Genomic DNA, 19,778 nt, shown 5'->3' on the forward strand with positions numbered 1-19,778 from the left:
GATGCTAAGATTCACTCCCAGTAGGCGGCGGCTTAGCGTGAGCAACTCTGCTAAAATCGCCTTGCGAGCGAACAACTCGGAATGACCTCCCCTATTCACTAGGTGTCTGCACAGAGTGATTATAGTATCACGACCACTAGTGCTTTATCAGCTGGAAAATGGCTTGCATTTGTAGCACCCACTCTCACTCCATTTACACGGTAAATCTGTGTTTTGGAGGCTAATCATTTTGAGGTACCTCTGAATAGGATTCGTTAGAGAAGTTTTTTTATTATGAATTATGTCAAGAAAAAAAGTTACAAAAGCATTATTTCTGCCACACAAAATAGTATCACAAAGCTCTGTCCCCGTTGAATTGAAATACTTATTAGAAGATAAATTTAATACATTTAAAGTTTTGGCTGAGACAAACCCTGGGAGTGGGAGGCTTTTGTGCAATGCAAGTAAATGCATGGCACCTCGGTGTCTATCACTCACTATACCAGGAAACACCTTGTCTGGGATTGTATTAGATCCTGCAAATGTCATATTATTGAGGACGTATAGATAAAGATTTCACATCATTGAGGAGCTATATATTAGAACAGCCCTGGCAGCATACAATCACAGTGACAATGTATATTATACGGGGATACTTGGGTAGAGGTACAGCAATATACTACAGATAGAGGAATGTTTTGATTACTGTAGCTTGTTGGCGGCGAACATAATTTTGGGGCTTCCCCCCAGGCAAGAAATAACATATATATTTTTTTCTAGGGGCGGGGGGCTGGGAAGTCTTGTGCACAACACTATAGCACGGTTGCAGATTACCTTGTGTCCATAGTGTATATGCACATTATTCCGGGAGGGGTGAAAGTGGGGGGGTCGGCATGTGCGGGGTCTCCCAGTCTGTCTACAGGGGCGGGGGGAGTGCTCACAGGGAGGGGGGGACCGGGGGGCGGACGCAGATTCTCAGCCTGGGGGGGGATCAGACACAAAGAGGCTGCGGAGGATCCGGTCAGAGCTACCCCAGTGTCCGGTGCGGGGGGGTCCCGGTGTCCTGCTGGGGGTCGGTGTCCGGGGCGCGGAGAGAAGAGCGCTGCAGCACACCGACAGTCTGCACCGGAGCCCCAGATTGATTCCACCGGCCCGCGCAGCGCGCGCCCGTGTAAGGGCAAGGGGAGGAGCCACGCGGGTACGCGCACCCAGGTGACATCACCCCGAAACCCCAATATATGTTAGGAGACCCCCCCATACCCTAACATAGAAGACCCCCTAGTGAGCCTTCTGCCGACCCTGTATAATGCAGGCCTCGCTGTACGCCCTGCACCTCCCGGCACCCACTGGGTTCCCGCCCCCCAAACATTTCAGTAATAAATGTGCTCCCCGCTATAGTCATAGCACCAGGCAGCACATCTCTGCCATCCCCAGCCGCCTACTCTGCAGCGCATCATTCACAGCTCTGTACACTTTCTGGCTACTGTCCTTCCCCCCTGGTGTATGTTATAAAGCCCGTGTGTGCTCGGGCCTCTAGAGAGTAATATATTGGACCACTATACCAATACCACTCACTGCTAAGATGCAACATTTGTACTTCATCTGTGTCTTGTAAATATAGTTTCCTTATTGAACAAACACCTGTATTTAGTTTTTGAAATCAATGGATGGTTACACAGGCATATGGCTTCACAGTACTATACTGTAGTTTAAATGGTAGTAAATTACATTGCTGCCTTCTTTTTAATGTCTTTAATAGAAATACCAGCTTCTCTAAAGGTACCCACATACTGAGCAATTCACAAATGATGCAATATCGTTTGCGATTTCCCTTGCACCCCCCCCCCCCGAGACACGATTTTGTCAAAAAAGTGTTCTTTTAACAAACAATTTATCGCACGATGTTGATCGTTTTATATCGCTAGATCGTTAACAATTTATTGTTTGCTACAAACACTGCTAAATTATCTTATAGATTTCTTAAAAATGTAAATATTAATAATGTACAGGAAATGTCCTTAAAATGACGCAGAACGTACGATACATCGTAAGTGCAAAAAGGAAACGATCTGCATCCAATTCACTAACGGCATTGCCAGATTTTGACTGCAGCAGGTAAGATCAGAGCATACATCATACGAGCCGCGGGGAGGCAAATTGTATCGTTATCGTTTGAGGAGAACATACGATTTGCACTTTTGTGAACGATATATCATTACGATCTATTGTTTTCGTACAAATTGACCGCAAAAGCGCTCAGTGTGTGGGCACCTTTACAGTTACCTTTTTTCCACTTAGGGATTTGCTCTCAGGTAGTAACTGTTAGTAGCTCACATTTAAAGTGTGAAACAGCCATCTAGATATGTAAAGATACATTGAAGCACTGAATGTGGATATCTTAATACACTCTTCTGTATTCTAGATTCTCTTTAATCAGTAAAAGTTTCCTTTATCACCATTATTTGTCTTAACCAGTTTCAAATGACATAATTGCAGTAGTCTCTATTTCCTTTCTCAGGTCTCAATTACATGCCCTTGGATCTACATCCCGCCAGCATGGAGCGGTTGTCAGAGGGCTGTGGCCCATCATACTACACATACCAGGTGAGCCAGCACAGCTCAGATGTTCTCAATCAACTGAACCAGCAGCGAAAGAGCGGAGGGCGTTTTTGTGATGTAGTTCTACGTGTTGGTGAGGATAGCTTTCCGGCCCACCGTGCCGTTTTGGCTGCCTGTAGTCAGTACTTTGAGTCTGTACTTGGAGAGTCAGAAGGGCCAACACCACGGGAGCTCGAGATGCACACCATCAGCTCCAAGGTTTTTGGGGACATTTTGGACTTTGCATATACTGCTCGCATAATTATACGGCTGGAGAGTTTTCCAGAGCTAATGACAGCTGCCAAGTTCTTGCTGATGCGGTCAGTTATTGACATTTGTCAGGAGGTCATTAAGCAATCTAATGTACAAATCCTAGTTCCCCCTGCACGACCAGAACTCATGCTTTTTAGATCAGGGGCGTCTGACCTTGGATTTCCATTAGACATGACAAATGGGACTGTTCTGAGTGGCTCGGGAATTGCAGGGTCATTAGGGGAAGAGGAAGAAGACTCTGTACGCCCAGGACAAGCTGTACCAAGTCAGGCCTCTCTTCTAGCACTCGGGGGAGCTTCACAAATTCTTCCCTCTCAATACCAAGTAGGAATACAAGGACTTGGATCCAAGAGAGGCCGTGGAAGGCCAAGAAAACCTAGTGTTTTAGACTCTGTGCTCTTTGGAGCAGTTGGTGGCTTGCGGGATGGAGGGGTGCTTCCTTGTGGCCTTTGTGATAAGGTCTTCACAGATCCCTTGCGACTGCGTCAGCATGAGGCCCAGCATGGAGTCACCAGCCTGCAGCTGGGATATGGAGACCTTCAAACACCCCGTCTAGGAGAGAATGGCTTAACCCAAGAGGAACCAGGTACCCCTAGAAAGAGGAACAGAGCAAGGAAACAGGTAGCTTGTGATTTGTGTGGAAAGATCTTTCGGGATGTGTACCACCTGAACAGGCACAAGCTATCTCACTCTGGGGAGAAGCCTTACTCCTGCCCTGTGTGTGGACTGCGCTTCAAACGGAAAGACCGAATGTCGTACCATGTCCGCTCACATGATGGCTCTGTAGGGAAGCCCTACATCTGCCAAAGCTGTGGAAAAGGATTTTCTAGGTAAGTGCAGCCCAACAAAGTTTTTGAGGTAGCATGTGCCCGTGCACCTAAAATACAATGGGATGTTAGCAGGACTGGGTTATCCAACATTGACACAGAGATACACTGTTAAGGTATAGTTTCTAAATACATAAATGGGTTGTCCATTTTCACATGCCTTTTAGTTAAATATTAAACATGCCATCCTGCAACTTTAACTTTTTACATTCTTTTACCTCTGAGTTCTCATTTCCCATTTTTCAGCTATGTAGTTAAATCATGAGGAAAAGTTCTTAATTTTTATTGCCCTGAGGTAAAACTAGTGCCTGCTTCCTATTTACATCTGCACTCAATTCAGAGAGTACAGCAGAGAACTGTATCATAACCATGGACAATGAAAACCTGCCTGATGACATAAATGCATAGCTGAAAAGCTCAGGGAAAAATAAAACAATTATGTAGCAAAATTTATAGGGCCTATATCCCAAATTCAATTTTGAATATATGCCCTGTAACTAAGGAAACGTGATAATTAGATGGATACTGTTCCGTTTGAGTAATTAATCCTACATGGGGGAAGATGTACTAAGCCTTGAAGAGTGATAAAGTGGAGAGAGACAAAGTACCGGCCAGTCAGCTCCTATCTGCCATGTGACAGGCTGTGTTTTGAAAAATTACATTTAGAAGCTGTTTGGTAGTTTATCTCTCTCCACTTTTATCACTCTCCAAGGCTTAGTACATCTTCCCCGTAGAAGCATAAGCACGTATCTAAAGACAAGTCATGAGCAGGAGTATGCACAGTGAGAAAACTGCTTTATCTTGGTGATATGCCTAGGTAAAATAACAGCATATGATATGGGTACAAGTGGAGCCTTTTATGCAGAATTACAGATTTCACCATAATTTTCCACTGGGTGGCATATTGCTGTTGAAATTTATTAGAGAAACCTTTTACTTCTTTTACTTCACCAGCCTATGGTCTTGATAGCTCTTATTCATATCAGTTTATGGAAATAAGCCCAAGGAACAAGATACTCTGGGCCTGATTCATAGATGTACGCTAGTGCAACAACAACTGCTAATGTGTATGTAACGACTGTGCGACAATGTGCAAATGCTGCACTGGCAGCTGTGCAGGTCCCGGTGGCTATGTAGAGAGGTGCAGTGTCGGTCGCAGATCAGTCAATAATCAAACTTCTAAGACCTATGGTTGCGCAGCATGGCTGCTGGAAGTTAAGCCAAGTACACTCTAGATGTGTACCGGGCCGATATTGCGGGCATACACACTTGCCGAAGCAAGGGGGCGACGGGGGATGCCATGCTGCATTCAGATGTCTTCTGATTGACCCTGCAGCAGGGCTGACAAGAAGACATCACACATGATCGCGGGAGGGCTCAGATCAGGCGTACACACTAGAGGATATGGCCGATCTACCGTTCCGATCCGCATTGGAACTATATATTGGGTTATATATCGTCTAGTGTGTACCCAGCTTAAGACGCCAGAGCCATTTCAGCTACGCACAGGTTCGCAGTCGCAGGCTGAGTCACGCCCTGAAAATGGTTGCAACACTCTGGCATTTTTACTGCCACTCCCAAATGGTCCCAGACTATCAGCCTCTTAGTGAATTAATCTTCTCTGCGACCAACGGCACAAGACCATCCCAGCATATGCGCAGTGTGACCTAGATGCACGCGCAATCACACCATAAAATCAGGTTTGCATACAACTCAGAATCAGGCCCTGTATGCAGAACAACTTGTCATAGATTTATTATACATATATACAAATATAGGAAAAACAAATCCTTATTTTAAATTACGGTATATCTGAGATTTGCAAATGCCATTAAAAAGTGCATTTATTTTTTCGCCAAATAGCAGTTATACTTTGCTGTAACTTGAATTGCACATTTTCCATGTCACGTTTTAGGGCAACAGTAGGAAAAGAAAAGAAAATGACTACTTCTAGTATAGAAAGTGAATGTATGTGTAGTAGTTGGAGAAATGAGGGAAGATAATATCTGCTATAAGCTGTTACCTGGTTTCTGACATTGTACATTGACAACCTGCATTTTATAAGCTTTGTAGAATGTAATTCTTTTCCCCCAGAGATTGAGGGTCATTTTCTGTTATTTATTTTTACATGTCAGTTGCAATGTAAGCTGTTTGCATACAAAATATTGTCAGTTCCCCACACCCCCTCTTTTTCATTTGCCCATGGGACGCCATCTCAGAACGTGTGCACCAAGGGCCCCCCACCCAAATGGAGGATTGTAGCTTGTTCTCAGTGATTGGTCAGAATGAGTTAGGGAGGGTTGCCAGAAGAACTACAAAGGCAGACTCTCCTCCCCCAGCAGGAAAATGTGGAGTCCACCCTCCTCCCTGCAAAGCATAGGGAGATAGATATGGGAGGGTGTTAGAGGCAGCAACTCTCATTACTCAGTGTGTGTAGATATGTGCAGGGACAGAAGCAGTGGAAAAACACCCGCACACCTTAATATGCAGGGATAGATAGATAGATAGATAGATAGATAGATAGATAGATAGATAGATAGATAGATAGATAGATAGATAGTGTACATGTGGAATAACAGGAGATAAAGAGTGAATGCAATAAGGTGGGAAAATGTAGTCAAATATCTATAATGAAGGCAGGATAGATAGATAGATAGATAGATAGATAGATAGATAGATAGATAGATAGATAGATAGATAGATAGATAGACAGACAAATGGCTCACATTTATCTGAACACAGCCTTTTTTATAATGTGTTTTAATGGCTGTTAAGCTAAGTAGACAGTCTCCCTGATTTACTCTATTTTTTTCATTAAATGTATCAACGATAGTATCTGTTCTGTAATTCTGTTTTTGCCATATATGTTTTTACTTTCATTAACCGAGTTTGTAGTGCACCTTATCAGTGACTGCACATTAAAGAATGCCACTAAACAAATTATATATTTCTTTCTGTATCCCATGCTATTCCCACCATAGTTTGGTATATTTTATTCTCCAAGATGCCTCTTTTTCAGCCTAGGGGATAGTGTGCTCATGTAAGATGTTATGCCTCTCCGATAACTGCACTTTACTAGAGGAGATTTGTCATTGTGTAATGATCTCTGCCTCAGTCTGTCTCTTAAGTTCTATGTGATGCACTTTCCTCCACAGGCCGGACCACCTCAATGGACATATAAAACAAGTTCACACATCAGAGAGACCCCACAAGTGTGAGGTACGGAAAAGGGGGACTGGTGGTTATACTATAGTGTGAGAGTGAAAGAATGTCAGAGACTTATCATGTGTGACTTAAAGCACCAGTCCCACTTTACAGTGACTATTTCTGCAGTCTGTTCTTAATATACTATTATCCATTCCCTGTATCTTCCAGTCCAGTGTAAGAGTCACAATGAGAATTAAACAGAACAGTATTTGCTTTGGAATTGCATTCATGTCTTACTGGTAGTAATTATTAATAATGCTTTCATATCCCCTGCTGAAATAACAGTGATCTGCTGATCAAGGCGTGATAAAGTTTTGAAAAATCACATTTCTCCTATTGGAAGGGCCCTCAAAAATGATTTTACACCCATTTTTTTCCAAACTAGAAAACTGCAGAAGGATTTCCCAGTCAAGTGCGCAGTGAGCAGGAGAGAGGAGGAGGACAGGTAATCCAACATGAAAAGCGAAACCAAATGCTTTTTGGACCAAGGAAGCGGGACTGGTGATTTAATGGGCCTGAGTAACACGAGTCTCTAGGCCTGTATGTCTGTTTGGTATGTCTCTGAGCATATCTGCATATTGGTAACTTCCTGTCCCATGTGTGTATAAAAGCTTCCTGTGCTGCAGTTTATGCTGTGTCTCTTAAGGCCCTGGTTTCATAGAATAACACAGGCAGCATTATCTCCTACGTATACACGAATGTCTGTGTGTGACGGTTGCATTACACAGGTGCTGGTGTGTCTGTAAATGACTGGCGGTGATTGGCCAATTAATGAGCAGACCTGTTCTTACAGTGAGCTAATGATATGTTTTTAATTTTTCAGTATAGCTAAGCAATATATATGTAACTAAAAGCCTGTTCAATACTTCCTTTATGGTATACTTCCAGTGTGCATAGGTCTAATAAGGCACTGTGTGGAAACAACTGTCATCTTTATTTACACTAGATAGGGAAACAAATGCAAATATCCTATGTAATAAAAGGCTAACGCTGCTCCTCACCTCTATGGGGGAAAATCAAGTGTTTTGAGTGCCGGGGGCCACTAGATGGTGCACAACAGAGCAATTAAATTGTTGCTCCATTTGGGTGCGCACAGCCACCGGTGCTGACAATACTGTTATATTGGGGCAGATGTATTAAGCATGGAGAAGTGATAAAGCATTCTTAAAGAAGTGATATGGAAGATGATAATGCACCAGCCAATCAGCTCCTAACTGGCATTTTTCAAACTCTTAATGATTGGCTGGTGAGTTATCAACTTCCACTTATAACTGCTTTATCACTTCTCCAGGCTTAATACATCTGCCACAGATTTTCGTCATTTTGTCGGACTGGTAACTAGTATATATATAATTTTTTTTAAATACACTTTCATAGCTCCTACATTTAATATCACAGGCCCTATTCAGCAATCTTTTTTTTTTTAATGTTAAAACTGAAGAAATGTTTCCACATAACCCCAGTATTCAGCAAAGGGTTAAAATATTCTCCGTATAAACCCATCCTGCACAGTTTTGCACTGTAGAAAGCAAACCATTGCTCTCTATAGCTCTTTAACGTTCTATGCTATTCAGCAAGCATAAAAACGTAAGTTCTCGATAAGATAACACCATCTCGCCATAACTTTATAAACGCCATCTCAAAATGGCTACAATTCCGGAACAGTGCGCACTATTCGCATTGTTCAGGAAGTGCATGACCGAGCATGTGCAGAACGAGAAATAGAAGGTTTTGTTTTTATTACTTCCGAAAACAAAGCCGTCTAGAACTTCACCGGAACAGTGTGTTACCACAACCGCTTTCCCTGCGCAGTTTAATGCTGAATAGGTGGGATAAATTTTGAGTGGAAACAATATCAACAATAATGTGGAATAGAGCCCTATGCAGTTAGCCCAATCCTAGAAATAATTCCATAATGTATTCATCTACATCTGTTTATGTTAAGAATACTACAAACAATGTACTTTATATGAGGCTTATAATTTGTGCATCATTAAGCTAGCTACCAATTAAGTGCAGTAGAAAAGATCATGCTGCTTAACCGGGTCCAGTATGATAAACTGTCCAGTATACCGACAGCGGCATCCCATCTATCATAATCCCAACAGCCCCCTGACCCTCATCTTTACCCTAACCCTCCCCGGTGGTGCCTAACCCTAACCCTCCCCGCTAGGTGCCTAACCCTAACCCTCCCTTCCCCGTTACCTAAACCTAACCCTCCCTGCTAGGTGCCTAACACTAACCTCTTCCTCTCTCTGCCTAACACTAACCCTCCCTCTCCGGTCCCTAACCCTAACATTCCCACGCATGGCCCGTGAGCCTAGCCCTCCTTCTGCTGGTTAAACCTAACTCTCTTCTCATCCCCCCCCCCCCCCCAGCATCCCGCTTGGCATCGGTATATTGATGCCGGGATTGTGTCCTCCCTCGGGATTCCGGCGTCGGTATATCGACCGCCGGGATCCCGTTCGTCGGGTAGCTGACTACTTCCTTCTTTACCAAATGTCTGGCTGTATGTTTAGACACAACACTGTTACGAGCCCCATTCAGCATACATCTCCACCATCTAGCTAGCAGATTTTCATTCATACATCTGTAAAGTGGGAAAATATGTAAATCAGGTTTAATACAAAACAAGAGGAAATGTAATTTGTTTCTGTGTCCATATTTTATCCAGTTTGCTCGTTAAATAGGTACCTATGCATGTGTAGGTGTTTTATCTACGTGCAGAATATTTGAAGGATAATGAAGAACAAGCTCTGTCTGAGATAACTTTCTCAAGCTACTCACCGTAAGAGCATGGGATAAAAACACCCACTTTGGAGGGGGAGGGAATTCAGTTGTTTTTTTAGGCACCCTTATGTAATGGATGACCAAAGGTAGCTATTCAATTGTTTCTGTCGATGGGCGTCAGTTCCGCGGACACCCATTATTTCTGCTTGCAAACTACTCTAGTGGTGAGCAGAAATCCACAGGCTTTTTGGAGCCCAAAAACGCAACGCGCCCATTACTTTAAACGGGTTTAGCCAGTAAAAAACAATTGAATTGCCCCCCTTGTGTTTATTTTATAACTATTTTGACACCAATTTATATTGCTCTAATTTCAGACATGTAATGCCTCCTTTGCCACACGTGACCGACTGCGTTCACACTTGGCATGTCATGAGGACAAGGTACCATGTCAAGTGTGTGGGAAATACTTGCGGGCTGCCTATATGGCCGACCATCTGAAGAAACACAGCGAGGGACCTAGCAACTTCTGTACCATCTGTAACCGAGGTAACCAGCAGGGTAGATCCACTGCAAGACTGGGGTTACTCATAGAGTGAAGGTGTTCTTGTGTCTCTATCTATTAATGTCTCTCATTGAAACTTGCATCATTAAAATCATCTACAGTGTGATTTGACAGCTCTACATGAAAAGAGGGAGAGGGTGAGTGCATGTGTGCTGCTGGGAATGTGTGTTTATAAGGCAGACGGACTTTAGCATGAAAAGGGCACACAGTACATCTTTTTCTGTGTTAGTGGTTCTCAGTGAACTGATTGGCTAGTCTTGTGAATAGAAGATAATCACACTAATCGGCTGCTTCAACTGTACATAGGCAACACGGTCATTTTAAAAGAGCTTTGTCAAAGGGCGCTGAAGAAAGAAAGTGAAGATACAAATTATTATAGATTTCATTTTTTATTTATGCTAACCATAAGGATAGGATTCTTAAGCCATCTTTGAACACGTTGTTTTATCCTTTATTATTTTAATAACTTATACCCCTCACAGACCGCCTGAGGCAGGTCGCACCCTGGTGCTTTCCAGGTGCAACCTGCCTCCAGCCCTTCGCAGCCGCTGTCCCCAACCTGGCATATTGCCGGATTGGAGACATCAGCGGTGACGCGGGCGGGCAAGCGCTGCCCATCTACACAGAGTGACTGGGAAACGGGTCACATTGATCCGGCTTCCCGTTCACACAGAACAGTGAGCCGGGTTCAACACGCGTTCAATCCTGCTCACTACCCGAGTTGGAATACCGGGTCTCTCGACACGGAATATTCCAAATGGGCCCTTTCAGACTGCACAGCAACATCGGTATTGCCGCTCATGTGCAATAAACCGTGTTTAAAGCTGGTGGTATAAAAGGGGTATTAATCTATTCTGCATTCAGTCTTTATGCTGTCAGATCATACATTTAGGAGGTGAGATTGGCCCTATTCTAAGTAATAAACATTTGCTTGGAAAGAAAATAGGATTTTAATTACCTACCGGTAAATCCTTTTCTCGTAGTCCGTAGAGGATACTGGGGTTCCATTTAGTACCATGGGTATAGACGGGTCCACTAGGAGCCATGGGCACTTTAAGAATTTAATAGAGTGGACTGGCTCCTCCCTCTATGCCCCTCCTACCAGACTCAGTCTAGGAAACTGTGCCCGAGGAGAGGGACATACTTTGAGAGAAGGATATATAAGGATAGTGGTGAGATTCCGAACCAGCACACACAAACAAGAGGAAAGCCCTGCTAACCAAACTCGAAACAGGAAAAGCAACTGCTGAACCAAACAACAGTACTTAACCAAGTAACAGTGCAGGAAGAACGAAGCACCAGACGGGGCACCCAGTATCCTCTACGGACTACGAGAAAAGGATTTACAGGTACGTAATTAAAATCTTATTTTCTCTTAATGTCCTAGAGGATACTGGGATTTAATTTAGTACCATGGGGAAGTACCAAAGCTCCCAAACCGGGTGGGAGAGTGCTGAGGTTCCTGCAGAACTGATTGACCAAACTAAAGGTCGTCAGAGGCCAAAGTATCGAACTTGTAAAACTTAGCAAACGTGTTCGAACCTGACCAAGTAGCTGCTTGGCAGAGCTGTAAAGTCAAGACACTCAGGGCAGCCACCCAAGAAGAACCCACAGACCTACTCAAGTGTGCCTGAACAGATTTTGGAACCGGTAAGCCTGCCATGGAATAAGCATGCTGGATAGTGAGCCTGATCCAGCGTGCAATGGACTGCTTTGAAGCAGGACCCCCAATCTTATTGGGATCATAGAAAACGAACAGCGAGTCAGATTTCCTGTGACGAGCTGTCCTCATTACATACACCTTCAAACCCCTCCAAACATCCAAAGACTTTGGAGTAGTAGAGGTGTACGTAACAGTCGGAACCACAATAGGTTGGTTGATGTGAAACGCGGACACCACCTTAGGAAGGAATTGCTGACGAGTTCTGAGTTCAGTTCTGTCTTCATGGAAAATTAAGTAGGGGCTCTTGTGAGACAACACCCCTAGCTCCGAAACACGTCTCGCTGGCCAACAGCGTGACTGTCTTCCATGTAAGATATTTAACATCTACCTTTTGTAACGGTTCAAACCAGTCCGATTGGAGGAACTGCAGCACCAAATTGAGATCCCAAGGTGCCGTAGGAGGCACAAAGGGAGGTTGGATGTGCAGAACACCTTTCAAGAACGTCTGGAGCCCAGTTGTTTCTGAAAGAAAATAGACAAGGCCGAAATCTGGACTTTTATTGAGCCCAGACGTAGGCCCACATCCACACCCGACTGCAGAAAAAGCAGGAAACGTCCCATATGAAATTCCACCGCAGAATATTTTCTGCTCTCACACCAAGAGGCGTATTTCTTCCAGATACGGTGGTAATGTTTGATGGTAATGTCGAGGAGCATCTCCAGGAGGTCCGCGTACCAGGCCCTTCTTGGCCAGTCCGGAGCAATGAGAATTGCTTGAACCTTTTCCCTTTTTATTCTTTTCAGAATTCTTGGAATCAGAGGAAGTGGAGAAAACACGTACACCATCTGATATAGCCATGGAGTCGTGAGAGCATCCACTGCCATGGCTGTGGGTCTCTCGACCTGGAACAATACCGCTTGAGCTTCTTGTTGAGACGAGAAGCCATCATGTCGATCTGTGGATATCCCCATCGACTTGTCAAGCACCTGAACACCTCCGGGTGAAGGCCCCACTCCTCCGGGTGCAGGTCGTGTCTGCTGAGGAAGTCTGCTTCCGAGTTGTCTACTCCCGGAATGAAGACCGCCGACAGCGTATTTTTCTACGCAACGGAGAATTTTTGACACCTCTGACATTGCTGCTCTGCTTTTCGTTCCTCCCTGTCTGTTTATGTACGTTACTGCCGTCACATTGTCCGTCTGCAGAAGGGCGTTGTATATAGCCCTTAGTTCCAGAATGTTGATTGGAAGGACGACTTCCTGACTTGACCATCTTCCTTGAAACTGCACCCCCTGGGTGACTGCTCCCCAACCTCTGAGGCTTGCGTCCGTGGTTAGCAGAATCCAATTTTGAATCCCGAACCATCGGCCCTCGATCAGGTGAAAAGTCTGTAGCCACCACAGAAGGGAGATCCTGGCCTTTGGCGACAGACGGATCCTCTGGTGCATGTGAAGATGTGATCTGGACCATTTGTCCAACAGATCGAGCTGGAAGGGTCGTGCATGAAACCTTCCGTACTGAAGAGCCTCATAAGAGGCCACTATTTTTCCCAGAAGGCAAATGCATAGGTGCACCGATATCCGGGTTGGCTTCAGGACATCCTGAACCATTGTCTGGATTACCAATGCCTTTTCCAACGGAAGAAAAAATAAGATTTTACTCACCAGTAAATCTATTTCTCGTATTCCGTAGTGGATGCTGGGGACTCCGTAAGGACCATGGGGAATAGACGGGCTCCGCAGGAGACTGGGCACTCTAAGAAAGATTTAATACTACTGGTGTGCACTGGCTCCTCCCTCTATGCCCCTCCTCCAGACCTCAGTTAAGGAAACTGTGCCCGGAAGAGCTGACATTATAAGGAAAGGATTTTGGAATCCAGGGTAAGACTCATACCAGCCACATCAATCACACCGTATAACTTGTGATAAACTTACCCAGTCAAAAGTATGAACCACAACAGAGCATCAACAATGGATACCCACATAACATAACCCTTTATTAAGCAATAACTATGTACACGTATTGCAGAAAGTCCGCACTTGGGACGGGCGCCCAGCATCCACTACGGACTACGAGAAATAGATTTACCGGTGAGTAAAATCTTATTTTCTCTAACGTCCTAGTGGATGCTGGGGACTCCGTAAGGACCATGGGGATTATACCAAAGCTCCCAAACGGACGGGAGAGTGCGGATGACTCTGCAGCACCGAATGGGCAAACTCAAGGTCCTCCTCAGCCAGGGTATCAAACTTGTAGAACTTTGCAAATGTGTTTTAACCCGACCAAGTAGCAGCTCGGCAAAGCTGTAATGCCGAGACCCCTCGGGCAGCCGCCCAAGAAGAGCCCACCTTTCTCGTGGAATGGGCTTTCACTGATTTTGGATGCGGCAACCCAGCCGCAGAATGAGCCTGCTGAATCGTGCCACAGATCCAGCGAGCAATAGTTTGCTTTGAAGCAGGAGCACCCAGCTTGTTGGATGCATACAGGACAAACAGCGAGTCAGTCTTCCTGACTCCAGCCGTTCTGGTCACATAAATCTTCAAAGCCCGGACTACGTCAAGCAACTTGGAATCCTCCAAGTCACCAGTAGCCGCAGGCACCACAATAGGTTGGTTCAAATGAAAGGATGACACCCCCTTTGGCAGAAATTGCGGACGAGTCCGCAATTCTGCCCTATCCATATGTAAAACCAGATAGGGGCTTTTACATGACAAAGCCGCCAATCCTGACACACGCCTAGCCGAAGCTAAGGCCAACAGCATGACCACTTTCCACGTGAGATACTTTAGCTCCACGGTCTTAAGTGGCTCACACCAGCGGGATTTCAGGAAACTCAACACCACGTTAAGATCCCAAGGTGCCACTGGTGGCACAAAATGGGGCTGAATATGCAGCACTCCCTTAACAAACGTCTGAACTTCATGAAGAGAAGCCAGTTCCTTTTGAAAGAAAATGGATAGGGCCGAAATCTGGACCTTTATGGACCCCAACTTCAGGCCCATAGTCACTCCAGACTGTAGGAAGTGCAGGAACCTGCCCAGCTGGAATTCCTCTGTAGGGGCCTTCCTGGCCTCCCACCAGGCAACATATTTTTGCCATATACGGTGATAGTGTCTTGCTGTCACGTCCTTCCTAGCCTTTATCAGCGTAGGAATAACTTCCTCCGGAATGCCTTTTTCCGCTAGGATCCTGCGTTCAACCGCCATGCTGTCAAATGCAGCCGCGGTAAGTCTTGGAACAGACAGGGCCCCTGTTGCAACAGGTCCTGTCTGTGCAGTTCCGGGTACCAAGTCCTTCTTGGCCAATCCGGAACAATGAGTATTGTTCTCACTCCTCTTTTTCTTACGATTCTCAGCACCTTGGGTATGAGAGGAAGAGGAGGAAACACATAGACCGACTGGAACACCCACGGTGTTACCAGTGCGTCCACAGCTATCGCCTGAGGGTCTCTTGACCTGGCGCAATACCTTTGTAGCTTTTTGTTGAGACGGGACGCCATCATGTCTACCTGTGGCAGTTCCCATCGATTTGTAATCTGAGTGAAGACTTCGTGATGAAGTCCCCACTCTCCCGGGTGGAGGTCGTGCCTGCTGAGGAAGTCTGCTTCCCAGTTGTCCACTCCCGGAATGAACACTGCTGACCGTGCTTGCACGTGATTCTCCGCCCAACGAAGAATCCTGGTGGCTTCCGCCATCGCCACTCTGCTTCTTGTGCCGCCCTGGCGGTTTACATGAGCCACTGCGGTGATGTTGTCTGACTGAATCAGCACCGGTTGGTTGCGAAGCAGAGGCTCCGCTTGACTCAGGGCGTTGTATATGGCCCTTAGTTCCAGGATATTTATGTGCAGACAAGCCTCCTGACTTGACCACAACCCTTGGAAGTTTCTTCCCTGAGTGACTGCCCCCCACCCTCGGAGGCTCGCATCCGTGGTCACCAGGACCCAGTCCTGAATGCCGAACCTGCGGCCCTCGAGAAGGTGAGCACTCTGTAGCCACCACAGAAGAGACACCCTGGCCCTCGGGGACAGGGTGATCAGCCGATGCATCTGAAGATGCGATCCGGACCACTTGTCCAACAGATCCCACTGAAAGATCCTCGCATGGAACCTGCCGAAGGGAATGGCTTCGTATGATGCCACCATCTTTCCCAGGACTCGCGTGCAGCGATGCACCGACACCTGTTTCGGTTTTAAGAGGTCTCTGACTAGAGTCACGAGCTCTTGAGCCTTCTCCGCCGGGAGAAACACCTTCTTCTGGTCCGTGTCCAGAATCGTGCCCAGAAAAGGCAGACGCGTTGTAGGAATCAGCTGCGACTTTGGGATATTCAGAATCCAGCCGTGCTGTTGCAACACTTCCTGAGAGTGTGCTACGCTGATCAGCAACTGCTCTCTGGACCTCGCCTTTATGAGGAGATCGTCCAAGTTAGGGATAATTGTGACTCCTTGCTTTCGAAGGAGCACCATCATTTCTGCCATTACCTTGGTAAATATTCTCGGTGCCGTGGAGAGCCCAAACGGCAACGTCTGGAATTGGTAATGACAGTCATGTACCACAAATCTGAGGTACTCCTGATGAGGTGGATAAATGGGGACATGCAAGTAAGCATCCTTGATGTCCAGAGACACCATAAAATCCCCCTCTTCCAGGCTTGCAATGACCGCTCTGAGCGATTCCATTTTGAACTTGAATCTTTTCAGATAAATGTTCAGGGACTTTAAATTCAATATGGGTCTGACCGAACCGTCCGGTTTCGGTACCACAAACATTGTGGAATAGTATCCTCTTCCTTGTTGAAGGAGGGGAACCTTTACCACCACCTGCTGGAGATATAACTTGTGAATTGCCGCTAACACTACTTCCCGTTCCATGGGGGAAGCTGGCAGGGCCGATTTGAGGTAACGGTGAGGGGGCATCACTTCGAATTCCAGCTTGTATCCCTGAGACACAATCTGTATAGCCCAGGGATCCACCTGTGAGCGAACCCACTGGTGGCTGAAATTTCGGAGACGCGCCCCCACCGCTCCTGGCTCCTGTGGAGCCCCAGCGTCATGCGGTGGATTTAGTGGAAGCCGGGGAGGACTTCTGTTCCTGGGAACTAGCTGTATGGTGCAGCTTCTTTCCTCTACCCCTGCCTCTGGCAAGAAAGAACGCACCTCTGACCTTCTTGCTTCTTTGTGATCGAAAGGACTGCATTTGGTAATACGGTGCTTTCTTAGGCTGTGAGGGAATATATGGCAAAAAATTTGACTTCCCAGCCGTAGCTGTGGAAGCTAGGTCCGAGAGGCCGTCCCCAAACAATTCCTCACCCTTGTAAGGTAAAACCTCCATGTGCTTTTTGGAGTCGGCATCACCTGTCCATTGCCGAGTCCACAGGACCCTTCTGGCAGAAATTGACATTGCATTTATTCTAGAGCCCAGTAGGCAAATGTCTCTCTGGGCATCCCTCATATATAGGACAGCGTCTTTTATATGCCCCAGGGTCAGTAAAATGGTATCCTTGTCTAAGGTATCCATTTCCTCAGACAGATTATCTGTCCATGCTGCTACAGCACTACACATCCAGGCCGACGCAATTGCCGGCCTCAGTAGAGTACCTGAATGTGTATAAACAGACTTCAGGATACTTTCCTGCTTCCTATCTGCAGGATCCTTTAGGGCGGCCGTATCCTGTGACGGCAGGGCCACCTTCTTAGATAAGCGTGTCAGAGCTTTATCTACCCTAGGGGAGGATTCCCAGCGCACCCTGTCCGTTGGCGGGAAAGGGTACGCCATAAGTAACCTTTTGGAAATCAGCACTTTCCTATCGGGGGAATCCCACACTTTTTCACATAATTCATTTAACTCATGTGAAGGGGGAAAAGTCACCTCTTGCTTTTTCTCCCCATACATATAAACCCTCTTGTCAGGGACAGGGTTTAACTCTGATATGTGCAAAACATCCTTCATTGCTATAATCATGTAGCGGACGGCTTTAGCCATTTTAGGCTGCAATTTTGCATCATCCTCATCGACACTGGAGTCAGAATCCGTGTCGATATCTGTGTCAACAATTTTGGATAGTGGGCGCTTCTGAGACCCTGACGGCCTCTGCGCTGTAGGATCAGGCATGGGCTGAGACCCCGACTGTCCCAAGGCATCAGCTTAATCCAACCTTTTATGCAAGGAGTTTACATTATCATTTAACACCTTCCACATATCCATCCAATCAGGTGTCGGCGCCGTCGGCGGAGACACGTCATTCATCTGCACTTGCTCTGCCTCCACATAGCCCTCTTCGTCAAACATGTCGACACACGCGTATCGACACACCACACACACAGGGGATGCTCTATATGAGGACAGGACCCCCACAAGGTCTTTTGGAGAGACAGAGAGAGAATATGCCAGCACACACCCCAGCGCTATATGACCCAGGAATCACACAGTAACTTAGTGTTTACCCAGTAGCTGCTGTATATATGATTAATGCTCTAAATTTATGTGCCCCCCCTCTCTTTTTACCCTTTCTACCGTGAGTCTGCAGGGGAGAGCCTGGGGAGCTTCCTCTCAGCGGAGCTGTGGAGAGAAAATGGCGCTGGTGAGTGCTGAGGAAGAAGGCCCCGCCCCCTCAGCTGCGGGCTTCTGTCCCGCGATTTTGTGTGAAATTAATGGCGGGGGCTCATGCATATAACAGTGTCCAACTGTATATATGCTGCTTTTGCCAGGAGGTACTTAATTGCTGCCCAGGGCGCCCCCCCCTGCGCCCTGCACCCTACAGTGACCGGAGTGTGTGGGTTAGTGTGGGCGCAATGGCGCACAGCTGCAGTGCTGTGCGCTACCTCATATGAAGACAGGAGTCTTCTGCCGCCGATTTTGACATCTTCTTGCTTCAACCCGCCGGCTTCTGTCTTCTGGCTCTGCGAGGGGGACGGCGGCGCGGCTCCGGTAACGGTGACCAAGGTTAGGTTCCTGTGTTCGATCCCTCTGGAGCTAATGGTGTCCAGTAGCCTAAGAAGCGCAACCTAGCCGCAGTTAGTAGGTTTGCTTCTCTCCCCTCAGTCCCACGTAACAGAGAGTCTGTTGCCAGCAGAAACTCTCTGAAAATAAAAAACCTAACTAAAATACTTTCTTATTAGCAAGCTCAGGAGAGCTCACTAAAATGCACCCAGCTTTGTCCGGGCACAGATTCTAACTGAGGTCTGGAGGAGGGGCATAGAGGGAGGAGCCAGTGCACACCAGTAGTACTAAATCTTTCTTAGAGTGCCCAGTCTCATGCGGAGCCCGTCTATTCCCCATGGTCCTTACGGAGTCCCCAGCATCCACTAGGACGTTAGAGAAACTTTCTGCGACTGTGTGTCCAATATAATTCCCAGGAATGGGAGCCTCCTGAGTTGGCACTAAGTGAGATTTTGGTAGTTTCAGAATCCAGCCGTGATCCAGGAGTAGTTGAGTTGTGAGGCCAATGCTGTTCAACAACCTCTCCCTGGACGGAGCCTTTATCAGAAGATCGTCCAGGTACGGAATTATGTTCACTTCCTGCTTGCGAAGGAGAAACATCATCTCTGCTATCACCTTGGTGAACTCCCTCTGTGCCACGGCGAGACCAACAGGTAGGGCCTGGAACTGGTAGTGACAGTTCTGCAGTGCAAACCGTAGATAAGCCTGGTGAGGCGGCCAGATCGGAATGTGAAATCCAGAGACACTAGGAATTCCCCCTCCTCCAGACCTGAGATCACCGCTCAGACCCCATCTTGTACTTGAACACTCGTAAGTACGGGTTCAATGATTTTAGACTCAGAATCGGCCTTACCGAATCGTCCGGTTTCGGTACTACAAACAAGTTGGAATAATACCCCTTGTTTTGGAGATGAGGTGGAACTGGAACAATGACTTGCGTTTGTACCAGTTTTTGAATGGCATCTTGTAAGGTTATACTTGCCTCCTGTGAAACTGGTAAGCCTGA

At 46.4% G+C, this 19,778-nt stretch overlaps 1 protein-coding gene across 7 annotated transcripts in view; it reads left to right on the forward strand.

The window, feature by feature from the left end:
- The window catches only part of PATZ1 (POZ/BTB and AT hook containing zinc finger 1), a 92,453-nt gene that overhangs the window by 64,255 nt on the left and 8,420 nt on the right, over positions 1 to 19,778 (forward strand). For 2 of the 7 annotated variants that reach the window (XM_063913085.1, XM_063913090.1), the window contains exons 1-5: positions 954 to 1,177; positions 2,498 to 3,680; positions 6,833 to 6,896; positions 7,270 to 7,329; positions 9,989 to 10,160. In XM_063913085.1, the coding sequence (XP_063769155.1) occupies positions 2,509 to 3,680; positions 6,833 to 6,896; positions 7,270 to 7,329; positions 9,989 to 10,160 (1,468 nt within the window). In that variant the 5' untranslated portion in view covers positions 954 to 1,177; positions 2,498 to 2,508. Of the gene's footprint in view, positions 1 to 953; positions 1,192 to 1,847; positions 2,095 to 2,497; positions 3,681 to 6,832; positions 6,897 to 7,269; positions 7,330 to 9,988; positions 10,161 to 19,778 lie in introns of those variants that run through there. The other 5 variants (XM_063913089.1, XM_063913091.1, XM_063913086.1 and 2 more) reach the window with 4 other exon arrangements.

This window comes from Pseudophryne corroboree, chromosome 1 (assembly GCF_028390025.1).
Source record: "Pseudophryne corroboree isolate aPseCor3 chromosome 1, aPseCor3.hap2, whole genome shotgun sequence".
Taxonomy (NCBI): Eukaryota; Metazoa; Chordata; class Amphibia; order Anura; family Myobatrachidae; genus Pseudophryne; species Pseudophryne corroboree.